Source organism: Nematolebias whitei, chromosome 22 (assembly GCF_014905685.2).
Source record: "Nematolebias whitei isolate Nwh7 chromosome 22, NemWhi1, whole genome shotgun sequence".
In the NCBI taxonomy this organism is placed as follows: Eukaryota; Metazoa; Chordata; class Actinopteri; order Cyprinodontiformes; family Rivulidae; genus Nematolebias; species Nematolebias whitei.
Window position 1 is genome coordinate 4,046,157 of NC_056519.1, and position 19,675 is coordinate 4,065,831.

General features: G+C 40.7%; 1 protein-coding gene across 1 annotated transcript; it reads right to left on the bottom strand.

Moving 5' to 3' along the window:
- Positions 1-212: 212 nt before the first annotated feature.
- On the bottom strand, positions 213-9,131 carry zgc:165507 (uncharacterized protein LOC561188 homolog). Its single transcript, XM_037696261.1, has 4 exons — positions 8,915-9,131; positions 2,777-2,920; positions 655-1,452; positions 213-539 (listed from the first exon to the last, which is right to left on the bottom strand). The coding sequence occupies exons 1-4, from the start codon at positions 9,129-9,131 to the stop codon at positions 259-261; spliced, it is 1,440 nt and encodes a 479-aa protein (XP_037552189.1). The 3' UTR covers positions 213-258.
- Between the last annotated feature and the right edge of the window lie 10,544 nt (positions 9,132-19,675).

Genomic DNA, 19,675 nt, shown 5'->3' on the forward strand with positions numbered 1-19,675 from the left:
TGTCGCTACAATACGTCCAATATAAGCTGAATGTCAATAACATTTCAGTTGTAGTCATAGCTAATGCAGCTTAATAAACAGAAACTGTACCTCAAAGCTTCCATCAGTACAACTCCCGGTTGGACGGTTGTAAGAGAAGTCTGGTGGAGCCCAACAGTTGGTTTTGAATCGTGAGAGGCACCTCTTGGCTTGGAGCTCAGTTTTGATCGCAGCTGAAGATGTTGAACGGTTGCAGTGGTGGACATAAAGAAGAACATTTTAGATGTTGGTTTCCTTCTGCATGGCCTCCTCGTCTTTTGGACTTTTGTCGACCAGCTCCTCCGAGGTCTGAGGCGCACCATCCGCCTCCTTGCCGTCCTGAACTTGGTCAGGATCTTCCACCTCAGTCCGTTTGTACATCTCTGCTTTCTTGCGCTCGCGATCCAGGAGTCTGTAGTTAATGAAGTTCCCGATGAAGAGCCAAATGCTGGCCAGAATCACAACGCCTCCACAGCAGAAATACATGTACTTGTAATTTTTTGTGATATCGACCAGTTTTCCTGAAAGACAAATCAGAGTTTTAAAATGTGACATTTTGCTTTTGAGGTCTTGTTGAGAATCTGAAACTACTAGCGTCAAATGTATGGGTAGTAGTGCCAAAAAATGAGACTGTACCAGCTAACGGTGGCCCAATGAGAACTGGGCAGCACTCGACAATGGTGGTGAGTCCAACAGCACTGGAGAACCTCTGAGCTCCAACCAGGTCCATCAGTGTCTCAAACAGTACACAGCTGACCATCCCAAAGGCAAAGCCAAAGAATACGGAATACACCACCAAGCCGGTGTAGTCTTCAACTAGTGGGCAGAGAATGTGGCACACACCATTGTACAAAACAGCAAAACTGAAGAAGTACTGGATCCTGGGTCGGACCCAGCGTGAGTTAGCCAGAAGCCCCATGGAGGGCCTGGCGAACATGTCAACAAATGCTAGGATTGAGAGCAAGAAGGCGGCGGAGTATTCGTCCACGCCCATGTCCTTTGCGTAGGCTGTCAGGAAGACAATGGGTGCAAAGAAGCCCAGGAACATGATACAGTTGCCTGACAAGTAAATTAAGAAGCCGCGATGTTTGAAAAGCGTCAGGTCCAGGTACTTGTTGATTAACTGCCAGGCACTGCGCTTTTCAGTCGTGGTAATGGCTGCCAAAGCTTCATCCTTCTTGACTTTGCCAGGTGGTGGTCCTAGGGGCCTCATGAGGGAACCAGCCACACAGCAGTTCAGGAGGAGGCCCCCCAGGATGAGGAAGCTGCCCCTCCATCCAAACTGATTAAAGAGGTACTGGTTAAGGGGAGCCAGGGTACTGAGGAAGACTGGGCTGCCTGCCATTGCTAGTCCATTAGCAATGGGCCGCTTCTTGAAGAAATATTTGCCTATCATGGTGAGCGCTGGCTGCAGGTTGAAGGCCAGTCCAAGACCTAAGATAAAAGGAGTGTATTAGACATAAAGAGCTATGTCAAAACATAAGAACCTATTTGGTAATTTCTCAAATAAGTATGAAAAAATAAGCAAAGTTCAGCCAAACTGAACCCTTGGATGATTTAAATACGATCAATACTCGGGTAGTTTAAAGCTCTGAACGTCACACTACACAGTTTTGAGTTTATAAAGTCCCCCAGATGGACAGCACATCTTCACCTACAGAACAGACCCAGTTGGTTTGTTCTTTTAAAATTTCTGGAATCCCCAAAGTGAAAGTTTAGCCTGATGGATAACAAAACTAAAACATAAAGGCTGTAGGAGTAGCAAAGACAAAACAATACTTTAATTTAAAGTTTAAAATGTACCCGTCAATGCAACCCTGAATTTATTACTAATTGGCTAATGTGTAGCTGTACCCAGTCTTCAGTCCTAATCTGCTAATATGCAACTATAATCCTTTCCATTAATAATGAGTTATATGACACAGCTATACTCCAACTTCATTACAATAGGTTAATATAATGGAGCTACACTCCATCTTTATTGCTACTTATCAAATACTAGATAGATATGCTTTGTCTTCATCGATATTTACCTAATATCATGCAGCTATACTCTGTAGCCATACGACGTCTTCATTGGCTAAAATCATGTTTTTTAATTGTTAACTAACCAATAATATGTTTCCATAATATGTCTTTTTTCTAATTAGCCAGTAATATGTAGATATATTGTCTTCATCATAATTAACTCATATCTGTAGCTGCACACTGTCTTTATTGCTAATTAGACAATATAAAGTAGAAATACTTTGTCTTCATTGGTAGAGAAATAATATCATGCTGATATAGTCCTTAATAGCTACTTAGCCATTATTATGCATCTATATGCCATCTTAATTGTTATTTAGCTACTTTCAGTCAATCGCTAACGCTGTGTTGCTAAACTCCAGCTCTTTTGTTAATTAGCCACTAATATAGAGCTCTCTCCTTTGATGTAGCTATATTTTGCTTTCATTGCTCATTAGCTAAATATTATCTAGCTGTACTCTATCTTCATTAGTATTAGCTAAAACGTGTAAACCAGCCAGTAAACACATCAGGGGGGATTTCACGTTTGTTCAAGGAACCAATCCGTTTAAGTGTGCGCGCCTTGGTATAAAGCTGGAAATTAAAAAGACGATACACAATTTAAAAATAAGGTGCAGTGCAACAGTTTGATTATAAAACATATTTCCTGCTGAACCAGTTTAACAGTTACGTCGGGTAAACTAATCTCATCAACTGTAAAATGGATTTATGTGGAATCAAACCGACGTACCTCCGATGACTCCTATGCAGATGTAAAGCTGCAACACGTTGGTGCAAAAAGAAGCTAAGATCATGCCGGTGGAGCAAAGGCAGCCCCCCATCATGACAATGGGCCTGCAGCCATATGTGTTGACCAGAATGCTGCTGATGGGGCCTGAAACGAACAAAAACAACAGAAACATTGTGTGTTTAATGTTTTAAGATCGAGGGAAGTGACTATACGAAGGTTTGACCTGGTTGGTGCAGCACGCCGAGGTAAACCTAATGATAGCAGAGAACATCACTTCCTGTTTGTGTGTCAAATGAACGTACATAATGAGCAATGATTTACAATCTTCATAACTTGTTTCCACATATTTGTGTTTTAGGAAATGTTTTTCAGCTTATAAGCAACCAAACCTAAAGGTTATTGTTAATATAAATTTAAAAAATACAATTTCAGCTGCTCCTTTCTTTAGAGGCCACAGTGAACTAACTCACACGAAGTCTTGGCGATTGTTTTTACGCTGGACGCCCTTCCTGACGCCACCACAGACCACCGAGCTACCACAGCCCTCTGTGTGGAGCTGCCATCATGGGCGCCCGGGGGAGGAGATGGTGGGGGTTAAGGACCTTGCTCAAGGGCCCAGAGTGGTGCAAATGAGATGGGAGGCAGGTGTGGGTGTTTCAACTTTCCCATCCACATTTTGATGTTGTCGTCCAGGGAGATGAACCAGCAACCTTCTGATCACAGTCCTACCTTCTCTAAACTCTGCACCACTACTCATATAGTTGTTCTCCTGTGTATTAAAGAAGTAGATGAGCTTAACTTTATTTCATTTTCCAAGAACATCTAGTAATCTTAAAGTGAAACGGCTCCATTGTTGCTTTAAAGGTGACTTTAAATGTGCATTAACTACTTTTCTGGTCATCGGGGGCAGTACAACATCAAAGCTGGCACATTATGGTTAAACAATATATTGTTAATGACTAACATCTTCAGTTTTTAGGTTCTTTCAAAAAATATGACACTTTCATTGTTTGTTTACATGGAGGGGGCGAGAACCAGGAGCGCTGGGAAAAGGTCCAGTTCTGGCTTCAACTTCCAGGTTCCCAAAGGATGTCTAGTTTTCTTTAATGGGCCGTGCTGGTTTGGCTCACTCTAAAAAAAATTTTAAAAATAAAAAGAGTGTCCCCCAACAACAACAACAACAAAAAAATTATGAACATGCATAAAAAGAAAATGCAAAAACGTCAGGATTTTCTGTTAAAAATATTTTTGTTGGCACAAAAAGCAGTTAAATTAAATTTTCTGTCACCTTCATTTTTAACAAGCATAAAAAAAAGGAAAAAGTTGCATCTTTTGTCTGAGCTGACCATCTCATCAAACACTGAAAGGTCTAGTTTCATGTATTTTTATGTTTGATGGTTGTACCATCATAATTATCTTCCAACATGAATATATATATATATATATATATATATTCAGATATGTTTTAATATGAAGTCTGTTGCAGGCTTGATTAGTTTTACTCTGTAAACATGTGCGTAGTCATATTTGGTCAAAACGCAGTAACATCAGAAAACGATGCACGTTTTTACTTTTAATGCTCAATAAAATAAAACTTTCCGTTTTAAACCTCTTCCAGTACCAGTCGATTTGGGGGCGTTGCATTTTCTAAACTCGTCTGTTTGGAGCTCTAACACTGAAAATGATGACAATTCTTTGAATTTCAAACGGTTTCCAGCAGTTTGAAACCAACGACCGACGAGTTTCTCTGAAACAAAATACTTTGTTAAGTTAAAATCGACTTGCGCGTGTCTGAAGTTTAAGTGAATTTCAAGTGCAGGCGGTGTAATTTGAAGAGATTTTTTGGGCTCTTGAAAGGATGTATCTTATTTCTGCCAGAGCCATTTTAAAGCCCACAGCCGACGAGGAGCCATCTCACTTCATTTGCTCCGCATGAATCTTTGCTCGACCTTGAGGAAAGTTCCCCTCATTTGCATCCGCAGCAGTCATCAGTATTCTCGGGGGGCTCGACGGGACTCGAGTCGGCCAAGATGAGGAAGCCCCTGAGCCCGCACATTACTTCCCTGGAAAAAAAAAAGAAGGCTTATCGTCTCGGGGCCAGAACCAGCGTGGACTTCACTGCACGGTGGACAAAACCCTGAACTAAATATAACCACCTAGATTCTAGAAGGAAATGGCACAATACAGAAGCTTCTTTATCAAAAAGGTTAAAACAGACAAATTTAAAGATTTAATGCCTTTCTTTTATTTTACAAATGTGTTTGGCATTGACACGTTGTTTCCTAACTGTCCTAAAACCTGTCGCACAAAACCTACAACCAAAAAATAATAAAATAAATAAAAACTCGGAGCTTTCTTCTGTTCCTGCCATTGCAGTTTACTTTGAAAGGACTGCACAGTAGAAACTAGGGTGACAGGTGAGCTCAGCTATACTGTCAGTGTTTCCCCGAGATAACGTGCCATGGCAGGGCGCTCATCTCGTCCAAGATTTTTGTCTACAGAGGAGCGGTGGGGGGGTGGAGCTACGTCTGAGCTGCGCGCTGTTTGTACTGACAGTTTTCAACAGCGTGAACGCTGCCTTTAGCTTTTTAGCTAGCGCGCTTGTATTGCGTGCTGTTAGCTAAGTGCTATGTCAGTGCCAATGAGGTGGCGGTGCATGCAGTTCTGTTCGGTAGGCAGTTCTGTTGACAGGGCGGGGCGCCCTGCTTGTATAATGGTAGAGGAAACCCTGCTGTCAAACAGTGGTGGGCACAGCTAACCAAAAAGTTAGCTTTGCTAACATACTCGGCTAACTAAATAATTAGTTTCACTGACGCTAAACTGCTAACCACTTAGACAACGGTCCCTCAGTCTGCGTCGCACGTCTCTTTTCGCTAGAAGCTGTCAACCAGTCACATCACCTGTACACATAGTCAGCCCGTAGCGTTGCTAAGAGACTCTTTGAGACACGCCCACATGAGACAGGAACAAGCTTGTGAATTTTGTTAGCGAACATAAAGTTTGCGAAACCTAATTTAGCAGAAAGTAATTCTGCTAACGGTTTCCAAGTTTACCGAAAACGCTAATCCGCTAAACGAAAACTCAGTTCCACTATTAGCTGTTAGCGGATTAGCGGAACTGTGCCCACCACTGCTGTCAGACCACGTGCATCCTCCTCCATGTTGATCCGCCAGACAAGTAAAAATTGTCCAATATTAGAAGAACAATAAAATAATTACCAGCAGATATGGAGATTTGGAGTGGTCTTGCCTATAATGACCGTTTGCCTAATCTAAAGCTCTCAACACCAAAGCAAAGCAAGAATATCAGGTTCAGATGGAATTTGAAGACATGTCTGTTTATTTCAAACCAGTTTATGTTCCAGCAGTAACGGAAAACCAGAGATGAGTGACTGATAGTGAACGCAACACACTCGAGGTGAACCTGGTCTCTGGATTAGCGGCACCGATTCCTCCGACTCTCAACAAGCAGCTTAATCCTGTGGACGTTTCTTAAAGGGAAAAAAGCAACCGCCTCATTTATCTGCTTTAAAATACCATTTCATTTTATTTTAATTTGCGCAGTAAACTAGTCAATCTTTTAGAGCTATCTCAGCCTGAAAAATGTATCAAATTTACATGTTTTTTTTTATTATTATTTTTATTAGAATTTTTTTGGGGTCTCTATATATATATATATATATATATATATATATTAATCCACATTTCAGTTTTCTTTTGAAATCAACAACAAAAATTATGGCATAAGACATTTGCCTTCATTAGTACACACCAAATGATGTTTTGACCATTTTTAGTAAGATTCCAGTCCAGAGTTTTGTAAAGACCCACTGGACCTTTAGACCCAGTGGCTGAAAACGAGTCCTTGTTTTCATTCAGACTCACTCCTGTCTCAACATCTGGACATTTTTTATTGCACTACTATTTTTTTTAAAGCTCCACTTGTGGTAGAAAACCCCCGTTTCTGTTTTGTTTATTGCTTCTACTGACCCCGATATTCTAATATATCAATATATAAATGCTACAGGAGCACAGTGCAGGTGTGGGTGCTTCACCTTTCCCACTCACATTTTGACGTTGTCAGTTCGGGGAGCCAAACCGTCGCTTCTCTAACCTCTGCACCACCACTTCCTCTTACTAAATGTTGACTTGAGCAGAATACAAATGTGTTTTTCCATCTTTATTTTCAAACTAAAACAAAGTTTGTCAAACGAGATGAGAGACGGGACTCCGCTCCGCTGCGGCATCTGGCCGATCGAAGGCGCTGCTCGCGTGGCGAATGGAAGAGACCTGTCGGGGAGATTTTCAGAGGCTCGCCAATATAAAAGCGGAGGACCACCTAGTGGGCTAATCAGAATCAGCTTCATTATCATTGCACCGAGATACAACGAGAACACGTACGTACAGTCGTCCGTAAGATGGACGTAGTGCACAAAGCTGCTGCTAATTAGCGCAACCTTCTTAATTCTTCCTCAGAATAATATTTTTGCTTAGATGAGAAAAGAGAATAAAACATGAGGAGAGACGGTATAACAAAAAAAATATCTCTTACACCTTGTTCTAGACAGGGCACGATTTGAGGCATAAAAAAAACTAAAGTATAGCAACAGAGGTAAAAAGAAACATTTCTGAGAGGAGTTCATGATTTTATGATATGATGAATATGGGATTAAAAGTTGCATTTATAAGGTAATTTCAATATGGTGGATTTTTCCCCTCAGAAACAAAAAAGGAGTAAAGTTACTGTGAGGTTATGAGAGCGTCTGAAAAAAATCTGACCAATTTTTTTTTTTAAATGACAAGGATTTTAGGCTTTGTCAGAAAAAGATACAAAATAAATAAAAAAATACAAACAAAATTAAATGCGTGGCTGATTTTGTACCAAGAACAACACGAGAGTTAAACGCATCATCACACCACCGTGAGTCCAGCCGAGCTTCCCAAATTCCCCAACCAGCGCCCACGCCTCGCTCCAGTGAACCGTCTGCACGGCCAGTCGAGCAACAACAACCTGACGTCACCCTGCGATCATCCGCGACCGCTGAGAACCAGTTTAACGGGATTTTGGAGATAACGCTGGACACGAGTTAAAAACTGGAAAACTTCTGCTCTGCTCCAGGCTCTGAGGCTGAAGGCAGACCGCCAGTTCACAACGAGTGTTTTAAATAACGCGGCAGTGAAATAAACCAAAGGTCTTCTGCGGCGTCTGAAGTGCCGGCTTTATTACGTGTGGGTGTTATCAGGTAGCCCGGTGGTAACGCCAGCTCTGTCAACACGCACGGGAGCAGCTGTGGAGAACTAGGCAGGTGTTAAACACTCAGAGTGAAGGAATCGTCGGTGTGAGGCCGAACGGCCGAGCGGGTGTTTAACGAGGAGCCGATGAGGGACGTTGGTTTGAAGGAGGCGTTCGCTCGCTCACCGCACGCATCGGTCAATACGCCGTGACGACATCCGGGCTCTGGTGAAATAAACGGGAGATCAAGACGATAAACCAAGAACTGACTTCTATTAGTGACACGGTTCACTCAGACCCACAGCTAAAAGGCAGCCGAACTCTGCCTCGACGCTCTTTTGTTTGTTTCTGACCCTTCAGCTTTGACTGCATGATCACCCTTTTCCTTTGAAGGAATGCATATCGCTCGCCGTCGTCCACACCAAACTTTTTAACAAAGATTTTGCACGACCTAAGTGCTTATAAATACTCGTTGGAGATGACTCTCGGCTACTACCACGTCACCTTCAGCTGAATATCTGTAAAACAGACTATCACCATTTTTGTGTTTTATCAAATGGGTTGACTGTGGCGGCCATCTTGAATTGGGTTGGCTTGGAAATTTAACTATTTATATCCGATGATTATTTCCTGGAAGTTTTTTATTAAAATGCATCCGATGGTTCAAATCTTTTTTAAATTTAGTTTTGTATGGAACCCTTCTCAATGGTCTTCGTTGGCACCTTGATCCAGTCTTAATTTAGATTCCCAGTAAAGCGCTTTAACTTCATGGACTGGAACATCCACTCTGAAAGGTTTCAGGAAGAGGTGCAGCAGAAGAAAAGCTGACCTACATTCCTGCCTTCCTTTGAGCTGGAAGGTTTCACTTTCGCATGAAAAGCAGGTTCAACGGAAGCGGCGCCTCACCTGCGGCGTACATGACCGCCAGCATGATGGAGGAGATCCACGCGATCTGACTGTAGGAGGCGTCGAAGATGATCTGGATTTCCTTGAAGAACACCGTGATGGCTTTGGGGAAGGCGTAGGAGAAGCCAATGGAGATGAAGGATCCGAGCACCACCGCCCACCCCCACCCACCATCTGGTGGGGTCACGGGGGCGGGACCTGTCTTTGGGGGCGGCATCGTTGGCCCACCTCAGAGCTGACGGCTAACTGAAAGAACAAAAAGACAACAGTTTATTATAAATTTTAAACTAAATAAACTATAACATACACTTTGTGTGAAACGGCAGCGTGAACGCAGAGCGCTGACTGTCAGCTGAACGTTGACGAAGAAGCAAAAACTGAGTTGATAAAGCTAAGAAATGCTTAAAGGTAACAAGAAACAAAAGGCTAGTTAAAGGCAGCAAAATGCTAGCTAGATGCTAAAAGTTACAAAAGGCTACATAAAAGCTAAAGTAACAAAGGAGCAACAAAATCTAAATGTAGCAATATGCTACCTCAAAAACTTTGAGTTGAGAAAAAAGTTAGCCAAATGCAGCTAGACGCTAAAAGTAGCAAAAAATAGAAACAATTTTTAAAGTAGCAAAAGTATAGGTACAAGCTAAAAATAAGAGAGCGGTAAAAATTAAAAGTAACAAATGCCTAACTAAAAACTAAAGTAAGAACATGGTAAGAAAATCTAAATGTAGCAATATGTTGCCTAAAAGAATAATAGTAGAAAAAGGCTAGCTAAAACTAGCAAAAAAGTGGCTAAAAGTAAAAAAAAAAAAAAAAAGTCAAATTTAAAATGAGCTAAAGGGCAGGGAAAAACTAAAATTATCAGAACAGTAAATAAAACTAAAAGTAACTAAATGAAAGCTAAAAGCTAAGGGTAGCAAAAATGACTAACTTAAAGTTAAAAAAAAAACTATCTTAAAGCTAAATAAATAAAAGCGCTAGATAAAAGCGGAGTAATAGAATAATAGCTAAATGCTAAAGTAACAAAAGGGTAACAAAATCTAAATGTAGCAACATGTCTAAAAGAATAATAGTAGAAAAAAGTTAGCTAAAACTAACAAAAAAGTGGCTATAAGCTAAAAAAAAAGGTTGGTGAAATTTAAAGTACCTAAAGGGTAGGTAAAAGCTAAGTGACAAATGACTAGCTTAAAGTTAAAGTAAGAAAAGGCTAACAAAATCTAAACGTACCAATTTGTTACCTAAAAGAAAAATAGTAGAAAAAGGCTAGCTAAAACTAGCAAAACAGTGGCTAGAAGCTAAAAGTAAAAAAACATATATGGTGAAATTTAAAAGTAGCTAAATGGTAGGGAAACGCTAACATTATCAGAACAGTAAATACAGCTAAAAGTAACAAAAGGGAAGCTAGAGTCGCAAAAATGACTAGCTAAAAGTTTTAAAATATTTATCTTAAAGCTAAATGAATAAAAAAACTAGATAGAAGCTAATGGTAATAGAATGATAGCTAAAGCTAAAAGTAGCAAATTGCTAGCTAAAAGCTAAAGTAACAAAAGCGCAACAAAATCTAAATGTAGCAACATGTTACCTAAAAGAATAATAGTAGGAAAAAAGCTAGCTAAAACTAGCAAAAAAGTGTCTGGAAGCTAAAATTAAAAAAATATGGTGACAATTAAAAGTTGCTAAAGGGTAGGTAGAGGTTAAAATTATCAGAACAATGAATAAAACTAAAAGTAACAAAGGAAAGCTAAAGGCTAAGAGTAGCAAATGGCTAGTTAAAAGAAAAACATATCTTAAAGCTAAATAAATAAAATAGCTAGATAATAGCTAAGAGCAATAAAATGTTAGCTAAAGCTAAAAGTAGCAAATGGCTAATTGAAAGACAAAAGTATCCAAAGGCCAACTAAAGATAAAAAGAGAATTAAAATGTTGAACCAGCAGCTGAAGCTGATTTTAAAGAGAACATTTTTTTAAGAAATTAAAGATAAAAGTGAAAACATTGGCAATTAATGTTGAATATTTTGAAAACTATAAAAGTAACAAAACCCAAAGTCATAGAAACCCGTCTCGTGAATGAGCCGAACGTTTTGATGCATGAACAGGTAAAATAACACAAAGTGAGCAGAAGTAGTCAGGTTAAAATAACATTCAGAAATCAACAGTGTGAATCAGCAGTCACAACTAAATGTATGAGAAGAAGAAAAACATCCCTCTTGTCCCGGACAACTTAAAAAAGCAGTTTATTGGAAAATCTCACCCGCTGCAGCTCTTATTGACAGTAAACAGCTTAATGTTCAGTAGCAGAGTGACATACCAGAGCTCCACATCCTGAAAGAGGGGTGTGTACACACACACGCGCGTTACATGCTCGCACTCAAGAGGGCGTGAACTCACTCTACCTGAGAGGCCAGACTTGCCCCGCCCACCGTTCACCTTGAGCCCACGCCTCCGCCCTAAGGGCAGTGGAAACATTACGAGTCAAATCAAGTGACAGACTCAGGTGGTGGCGTGTGCACAAAGTCAACACGTCCTGTTTACACACCAGCAGTAAGTGTCAACATTCAGACGCAGGCTTCACGACTCGCCTATCGGCACGTCGAGTACCGTATCGTTCCCATTGCTTCACGAGCCGAGTGTCGTTTACAGCTGAACAATCAGCTTATGGTGTTTGCAGCAAACACAAGTAAATACATAATTATTGGAGATTACCGTCGCTGGACATAATTCAGTAAGTGTGTCTACGAGATAATAACCAGGAGAACAGCTGGCTCCACTGAGCGACGATGGTTCATGTCGTACAGTAGACCTCCATGAGGTCATCAAGGTTTCATGAGGGGACTTTCTGGGATTTTGTCTATTCAAGTCAGGTTTGCACCGTCAGACAGAACCCCCTATTATCCATCCTGCTCCATTTGAGGTAGTATTTTACTTTTTTGTCACTAGCTTGCAGTTGGTGACACAGAGTACAGGCAGGTTAATGAGAAGTGGCAAAGCTACAGAAAACAAGTACCAGTATTTAGAAATAGTGGTACTGAGTTCCAGTGAGTACTGGCCCCTCTTCGAGGACTTCACTAAAGTAAATCCTCTACTGGGCTGAAACTACGTTGTGACTCAAAATTGTGAGAAAAACATCAAATTCATTGCAGTCTCTTTGAATTCTCGTGGCTTATCAACGAGTTGTGGTCGTGTTTTCAATTCCGTCAAACTGTATTCATGGCCGTACACTTTATCTCAATGTCCACCTTGACAGCTGCCCCCCCCATGTTTTTGATTTAATCTGCTAAAGTGCACTTTCAAAATGAAAATAAACAGATTTGGACCATCCATCCATTATCATCTGCAGCCACGTTGCAAGATAAGAGGCGGGGTACACCCTGGACAGGCCTCCAGTCTACCACAGGGCCACAGAGGCAAACAACCATTCACGCTCACACCTAGGGACAATTTAGAATTACCAATTAGCCCAACATGATGTTTTTGAACTGTGGGAAGAAACCTGGAGGAACACACAGAGAGACCCTGAAAGGTCTCCAGCCAGGATGCAATCCAGCAACCTTCTCGCTGAGAGGCAACAGCTCTACCAACAGATTCAGACCAGTGTTTTAAAATTATAATTGTTTTCTGAATGGTTTTTACTTCTGGTCACCGGTCTAAAAACAAAGTTCTGTCCGTGGAGAGCTCCAGTTCAAGTGCCACAATACAGCTCTAGCTCTTTTCAGACAGGTTAACAGCATCAGCGACAAAGTCAAAAAACGGATTTGAGAAAACCGTAGCAACACTGTGACTATTCTGAGACAAAAACTGTCTCACAACTTTTTGAGCATGTTCAAAATTCAAGCAACAGGACTGTGAACGCCTACAGCTCAAGTGAGGGTTATAAGAACCACACAAAAGTCTTGAGCGACTCCCTCACCATCGCAACCAAGTGAGAAGCCCGTTAGAGTCACTGCTCCTCGTCCAAAAATGGTAACTGAGGTGGTTTTGACATCTGGTAAGGATACCTTCAGGACACCTTCCAAGAAAGATGTTTGAGACATGTTGTACCAGGAGGAGTCCTCTGGACTCAGTGGAGAAATTACATCAAACAGCTGGCCGGGGAGCACATCAGAAGTTTTCCAGATGAGCTAAAGGACGTATCTTGAGACAGTGAGATCTCTGTTTAAGGTGCTGCCATGGGACGTGGTCTCAAACAATCAGTATAGGATAAATATCTGGATGGACGGATGAACATGGACTAGTTAAGCTCCAATAAGAAGTCTAGAAATGTTATTTCAGCCACTCATCTCTCCCTTTTCCTAATACCAAACAGCCTGATTCATCACCTTTACAACAAGGTACAACTTGTAAAGATCTCTGAAATGAGCAACACGGATAAATGTGTGAGTAGTACCACCTAAGAAAACATACCCTGAAATACAACCCTGTTTGTATTCACTCCTTGTGGAACTTCACGTAGTTTAATGTTATTTAAAATGACCAGATATTGGGTAAAAGTATTTCTTCTTCACCATCACCACCATGAAGACCTAACCAGCCTTCCCATGAACTCCGTGCACCCATCCACACAAAATTTTACAAGACAGGATGACTAAGTCTATTCAGTAAATGACTCATGGAGAAAGCTTTTCACGAAAGATGCTGCAGTCATTCCTTGTTGCTGATTCGTAAGGACAGATTGCGGAGGAGGAAATACTCTCACATACCACATCGTAGTCTAAGATGAAACAGAAAGGAACTACTGGAACCTTACGTTTAGGAACGTTTGGGAAAATTAGATATTTACAATAAAAATAATTCAAATGAGGAATGAGATTAGGGAATCTATGGGACGAATATCAATGTATTGATTGCAACAACAAAAAAGAAAATTAAATAATGAAAGTAGCATTCCTTTCTAGACTTTGCAAATCCAAAGTCTTACCTACTTTTTTTTGTTTGTTTTTACTCACTTGAATTATAACTAAAGAGAGAAAAAAAAAACATCTTGTGCTAAAACCTGCTCGCTGAATGAAAATATAATCCTGACTTTTTAATCCTTGTATGGCCCCTTTAATCAAAGTTACAGATTGTGTCTTTTTTTTCCCCAGAGTCCCACACGGTGAATCTAATCCAAGCTAATCAGATTACAGCCTGTCCACCACAGCTTTCAGAGGAGATACGGGTTTTGATTGATTGAACGAGACGACAATGAACTCCATTTCCTTAGAACCCATAAGCAGCTTAAGTTGATGAGTTTGAATATGTATCTTCAAATAGAATAACCATAAAACTGCAGCAGACGGAGTTAAAAAAAAAAAAGAATGTACCATCTTAATAAGCCATATAAGTACATAAGAAGTCAAGCTAAAGCAAAGTCACTGTTCACTCTTTACAATGTCAACACTTTCCTGATTTCCTTCCAGACATGGAGTCTCGTCTTCCACCTAAAGCTGCTACCAGCAAGACAAACAGACAAGATGTCACATTGATCATTCCTAGGGGAATATCTCAGAATTTAGGGTTCAAACCACGTTTGTTGTGTTCAGGGACAGGATCTTGAGGCGTGGAAAGGAGAGTGTCTGCTTTTGCCTTTGCATGACGTGGTTCAGTTGGCGTCATCAACCGACGACCTACAGAGAGTCACGCGGTCGTTCGCAGCTGTGCATGGATGAATCAGCTGCTTTAAGGGTAGTCCCTCACTGGGCTGCGACTGTAGGAGACTAGATGGCAAGTGTTTGCGAACAAGCGATCAACAAGCCATGCCCTGTTCAAAACCATGGTTTATTTTCATGAGCACAGCTCAGAAAACTGTTAAGATTGTTTTGTTGCCCACATCGTACCTGCCTCGGCCCGCTTTGGTCCACCTCAACAGCCACCACCGTGTTTATGATGTGAAGTCAAGGCTCTGCTCTGACAGATGAAGCCAGACATCCCGCACAGACGTGAACTTTCAAAAATGAAGCGGGCTATGCTGAACCAAAAGAGGCATGGAGCAGAACTTAGACGGGTTGACGTGGAGCGCAAATGTGTAACAGATGTTATGTTTTAACTATTTAGTTTTGTATGTTACCACTGATATTCCCTCAGTAAATAAATGTCGGATGTTTAACCTCTGTTACTACCTCGCTCTGCAGCACAGAGGTGCACCAACAATGGGTTGGCTTGAACCCCCTCACTGCCTCGGCCTAAACAGAAGTCACACTGAGGCAGTCAAAAGGCGTAGAACTGAGATGTCTTGTGAAAGAGCCTTCAGTCTGAAATGACTCTTTCAGGGGTTTTAGAGTCGACGTAACAACAACAAAAAAAACAAATATAAGATCTCCCATTCCCAATGTGGTCAAGGTTATAAATAGTGTCATTAACACCTGAAATCAATGTGTCAGCAGCTGAAAGTTTGGGTTGTTCTGCTGTACTTCGACTCTTATATATGGAATACTATGATTTAATGACTATTACACAAAAGGTGTTCTGACTAGACCTGTCACGATAACAAATTTTGCTGGACGATTATTTGTCCCAGAAATTATTGCGATAAACGATAATATTGTTTGAAATTTGACAATAATTAGTAATTATTGTTAAATTTAAGAAGAAATGTTGGTTAATTTTTGTGTGTAGTACGTTTTTTGACCATTGGATGGCAGTATAAGACTGTGAACCGAAGGATGGATAGTGAGGGAGCGAGCAGCGTGTCTCTTTAAGAAAAATGGGAGGGAGGCCCCTTGACGTGACATGGGCTGTCTCTCGTTCCTGTTTTTTGGCTCTCAAAATGGTGGATGCTCTGTGTGGTTTGAGCATTTTTCACACAAAGCTTTAATAAAAAGCAGTAAATAAGTAAACAACTTATTTTTGCAGAGAAAAACAACTTTTTAGACGAAGGCACAGGTTTCAACCGTAAAATTTTTGGAGCTTCGACAAGATGGAGGTTTTTTCCCCGATGTCGGCCTGTTAGCTTAGCTCGTAGCTTAGCTGATTTTAGCAATCCAAAAACATGATTTTGGACGGTTAAAATGGATTTTAAAGAGAAAAGAGAAAGGGAGGGGTCAGTGAAGAGCTCCGGAGTTCAGCCTTTTGTCGTCCAGTGTCTTCAGTAGAAAGAGAGACACGAAGAAACGATAAAGCCGATAAATGAAAATGAGGTTGATAATTTTCATTCATCATGCGATTAATTGATTTATTGTTGATCGTGACAGGCCTAGCTCTGGTTGCAAACAGTTCCACCCCAGTGAGACAGTACGGCAAATCAAAGACATGCTTTCTGAGAGTTTTATGAAAACCATCCATTTGGTTTATGATTTTGCTAACAGAAGGACACAAGTTTAGAGGCTTACACGCCACTATGAACAACAACTCTTTTGGTCTGGTGCACCTTTACCTCTGCCAAGGAGAAGCAGGAAACCAACCAGACTGAAGTCTCGACACCAACGAATTTAATAAAATATCTTTGTTTTTATAGCAACAAGAGCAAAACTGAATTCCCGGTGTTCCATTTCAGATAAACGTACCTTAAAGTAGCTAAAACAGAGTTGTGAAGTCACACTGTACGCCTTCAGACTTGCATTTGGATTGACCATCCACCACTATTTTGGCAGCTTTTGTAGCAACAAAACAGAACTTCTTCCAAACAGGAAAAGTTACTGAACTCACACCTGGAGTATAAAGGCAAAACACACCTGTTGTGTTAGCATAAACATCTAAGATTTTTTTTCCCTACTGCTTTAACGGCAAATAGAGGAAGAAACTTTGTATCTGCCTTCAACAAAGAAGCAATACAAGCTTGCATTGAAAGAAATAGCGAAAAATAGACGATCATTTTGAAGCCTTGCGTGCAGCCATTGACGACCAAAAACACTGACTAGAGAAGCTAACACCTAGCAAACAGCTAACGGATGAATTATTTTTTTAATAACTGCAAAACAACCAAATTGAGTTAAATCAAATTCAAACAGCATAAAGTCCTTGTTTGACCTGAGAGAAATCACCTGATTGCATCATTTAGCAATTCCAGAGTGTTTGCTTAGATTTTGTGGAGCAGAAATATTTAACAGCTTTAATGGCTTCCACGGAAGCAGGAGTAATTCTGACCTCTCTGCTCACTGGTTACCACCATGACCAGCACACGCTCCGTCTGCGTCCCATGACGAGACCTGGAGAGTTACGCAACGCAAGATTTCCCTCCGACTAACACTCTTCTCTTTGTCTCATAAATAGTTAACCATTAACGCAATCAGTGGCTCCTTAGAGGTCGTTTAAGGTTAACGGAAGCGAGCTGAACTCCACACTGATGTGCCCCGCTTCATAATCAGGTCAACAAGCTTGACCTTAGTTACAACAACTGCCCAGAAACAGCTACTTCCTCTGAAAGCTGCTAATTTACTGAAAAATAACCATCAACCAGGACGTCTTCCTGGAAAACACACAGAAGGAACGTTTTGAAATGAGGTTCAACCGCCTGAGTGAGACCATGACCTAAATTAAAATATATATATATATGCAGCACGGTGGTGCAACTGGTAGAGCTGCTGCCTCTCAGCGAGCAGGTCCCTGGTTCAAATCCCGGTCCGAGGGCCTTTCTGGGTGGAGTTTGTATGTTCTCTCCGTGCATGCGTGGGTTTTCTCCGGGTACTCCGGTTTCCTCCCACAGACCAAAAACATGCATGTTAGATTGATTGGTAACTCTAAAGTGTCTCTAGGTGTGAGTGAGAGAGTGAATGGTTGTTTGTCTCGTTTGTCTTTATGTGTCCCTGTGATGGACTGGAGACCCGTCCAGGGTGTCCCCCGCCCCTCGCACAGTGATTGCTGGACATGGGCACCAGCGACCCCCGTGACCCAAAATGGAATAAGCGGGTAAAGAAAATGGATGGATGGATGGATGTTACATCAAATTAAGCTGTTTTTCCCCCAGCAGTAGCAGCTAGCTGTAGCAGGTGTGGTGCAGCTTTGGACACCTCAGGTGGGATTTTTTTTTCTCCTCACAACACAACATTGGCATTTGTGTGAAGATTTAATTAAACAGTTTTCACACGAGCTGCGACTAACTGTTAGAGATTGTAGATGTTTCAGTCTTGGTCCGGCTCTACTCTGAGCTCCTCCCAGATGACTGAGCCCCCCCACCCCCGCCTTTAAGGCTGACCGTCTCCTCTACAACAGAAGCTCTGTTCAACCAGTCTCATTTTGGTCAAGATGAAATCTCATGATCACAGGTGAGGGTTGGAATGCAGAAGGACGAGTAAATCCAGAGTTTTCCTTTTTGGCTCAGCTCATTCTTCACCATAACAGACCGGAGCAATGCCCTAATTACTGAGGAATCAACGCCCCAATCTGTCTTCCTCTCCACCCTGCCACCAATCAGCATCAGGACACCAAGATCCTCAAAGTCCTCCACTTAAGGAGCCGACTCACCTCCGACCTGGAGGGCACAGACAAAATAAAGCAGGTGGACCTGAGAGAGGCCGGGCCGTGAAGGTTCTGCTCTCTGGATCCATCACTTCTGCACAAAAACCGTGATAACCTTCCTGCAGTTGCAGCTGTTGACCGCAGAGAGACCCGTTGAGAAAAAACGTTACCTGATGTGCTGCCACAGCAGTAACTTTGAAATTTAAAAAAAGGAATTACAAACAAGTATTTTAATGTTGTTTTCTTGTTTATTACTTGTTTATTTTACAGTACATGTTTTACAATTAACTAATTTTTATGCTTTGTAAATTTTAGCTGATCATAAATAAATAAATAAAAACATTCAGCTCATTCAGAAGATGGCTATGACTTAAGATTTTTTTTGTAACTGTTATACTTTTCTAAATATTTAACTTTATTTACAAATATGTTAACCATAGAAATACACTGAGATCTTTTTAATTCCTTCAAAAACATTGTTTTGAATTTTTTTCAGTATCCTGGCTCTTATTTAGTCTTCTTTTATACTTGTTGCTTATTGTTAACTTTTTTATTAGCTTTGCTACATTTAGCTTTTAGCAAAGCCTTTTGCTTTTAGTTATGTTTTACTACTTTCATTGGATGTTTTGTTTTTAAATAAATGCCTGAGTTACTACTTTTACAAAGTACTTTGTACTACCATTCCACTACTTTACCTAGCCTTTTGCTTATTAGGTATTTTGTTACTTTTAGCTATTGCTTTGCTATTTTGGGCTTTTAGCTACAATTTTTAACTACCCTTTTGCCCATTTAGCATTTACCTAGCCTTTTGCTACTTTTAGCTTCTAACTAGCATTTTGTTACTTTTAGCTAGCCTTTCTGTGCTTTCAGCTAGCCACTTGATGCTCTTGGATTGCCTTTTGCTACTTATAGCTATCCTGTTGCTACATTTAATTAGCTCTCTGCTACAATTAGCTAGTTCTTTGCAAGGTTTAGCTAGTTTTTGCTACTTTTAGCTAGCCTATTGCTATGTTTAGCTTCTAGCTTGCCTCTTTTAGATACACTTTTTATGATTTAGATAGCTATTTTTAGCTTTTAGATTATTTTTGTGGCTTTTAGCTAACCATTTGCTACTTTTAGTGTCTAAATAACATTTTGCCACTTTTAACTGGCCTATTGCTATTTTTAGCTAGCCTTTCTGTGCTTTCAGCTAGCCACTTGATGCTCTTAGATTGCCTTTCACTACTTATTGCTAGCCCGTTGCTACCTTTAGCTACTTTTTTACTAGGTTTAGCAAGCTTTTTGCTACTTTTAGCTAGACTTTCTGTGACTAGCCACTTGATGCTTTTAGATCATCTTTCACAAGTTTTAACTAGCCTATTGCTACATTTAACTAGCCTATTGCTACATTTAGCTAGC

Bases quoted from the DNA above. Each gene is read 5' to 3' on its own strand.
- zgc:165507 (XM_037696261.1), bottom strand. From the start codon at position 9,131: ATGCCGCCCCCAAAGACAGGTCCCGCCCCCGTGACCCCACCAGATGGT. The intron at 2,921-8,914 runs GTGAGGCGCCGC...TGTTCGTTTCAG, and splicing joins GGCGGTCATGTACGCCGCAG to GCCCCATCAGCAGCATTCTG. The intron at 540-654 runs GTACAGTCTCAT...TTTGTCTTTCAG, and splicing joins CATTGGGCCACCGTTAGCTG to GAAAACTGGTCGATATCACA.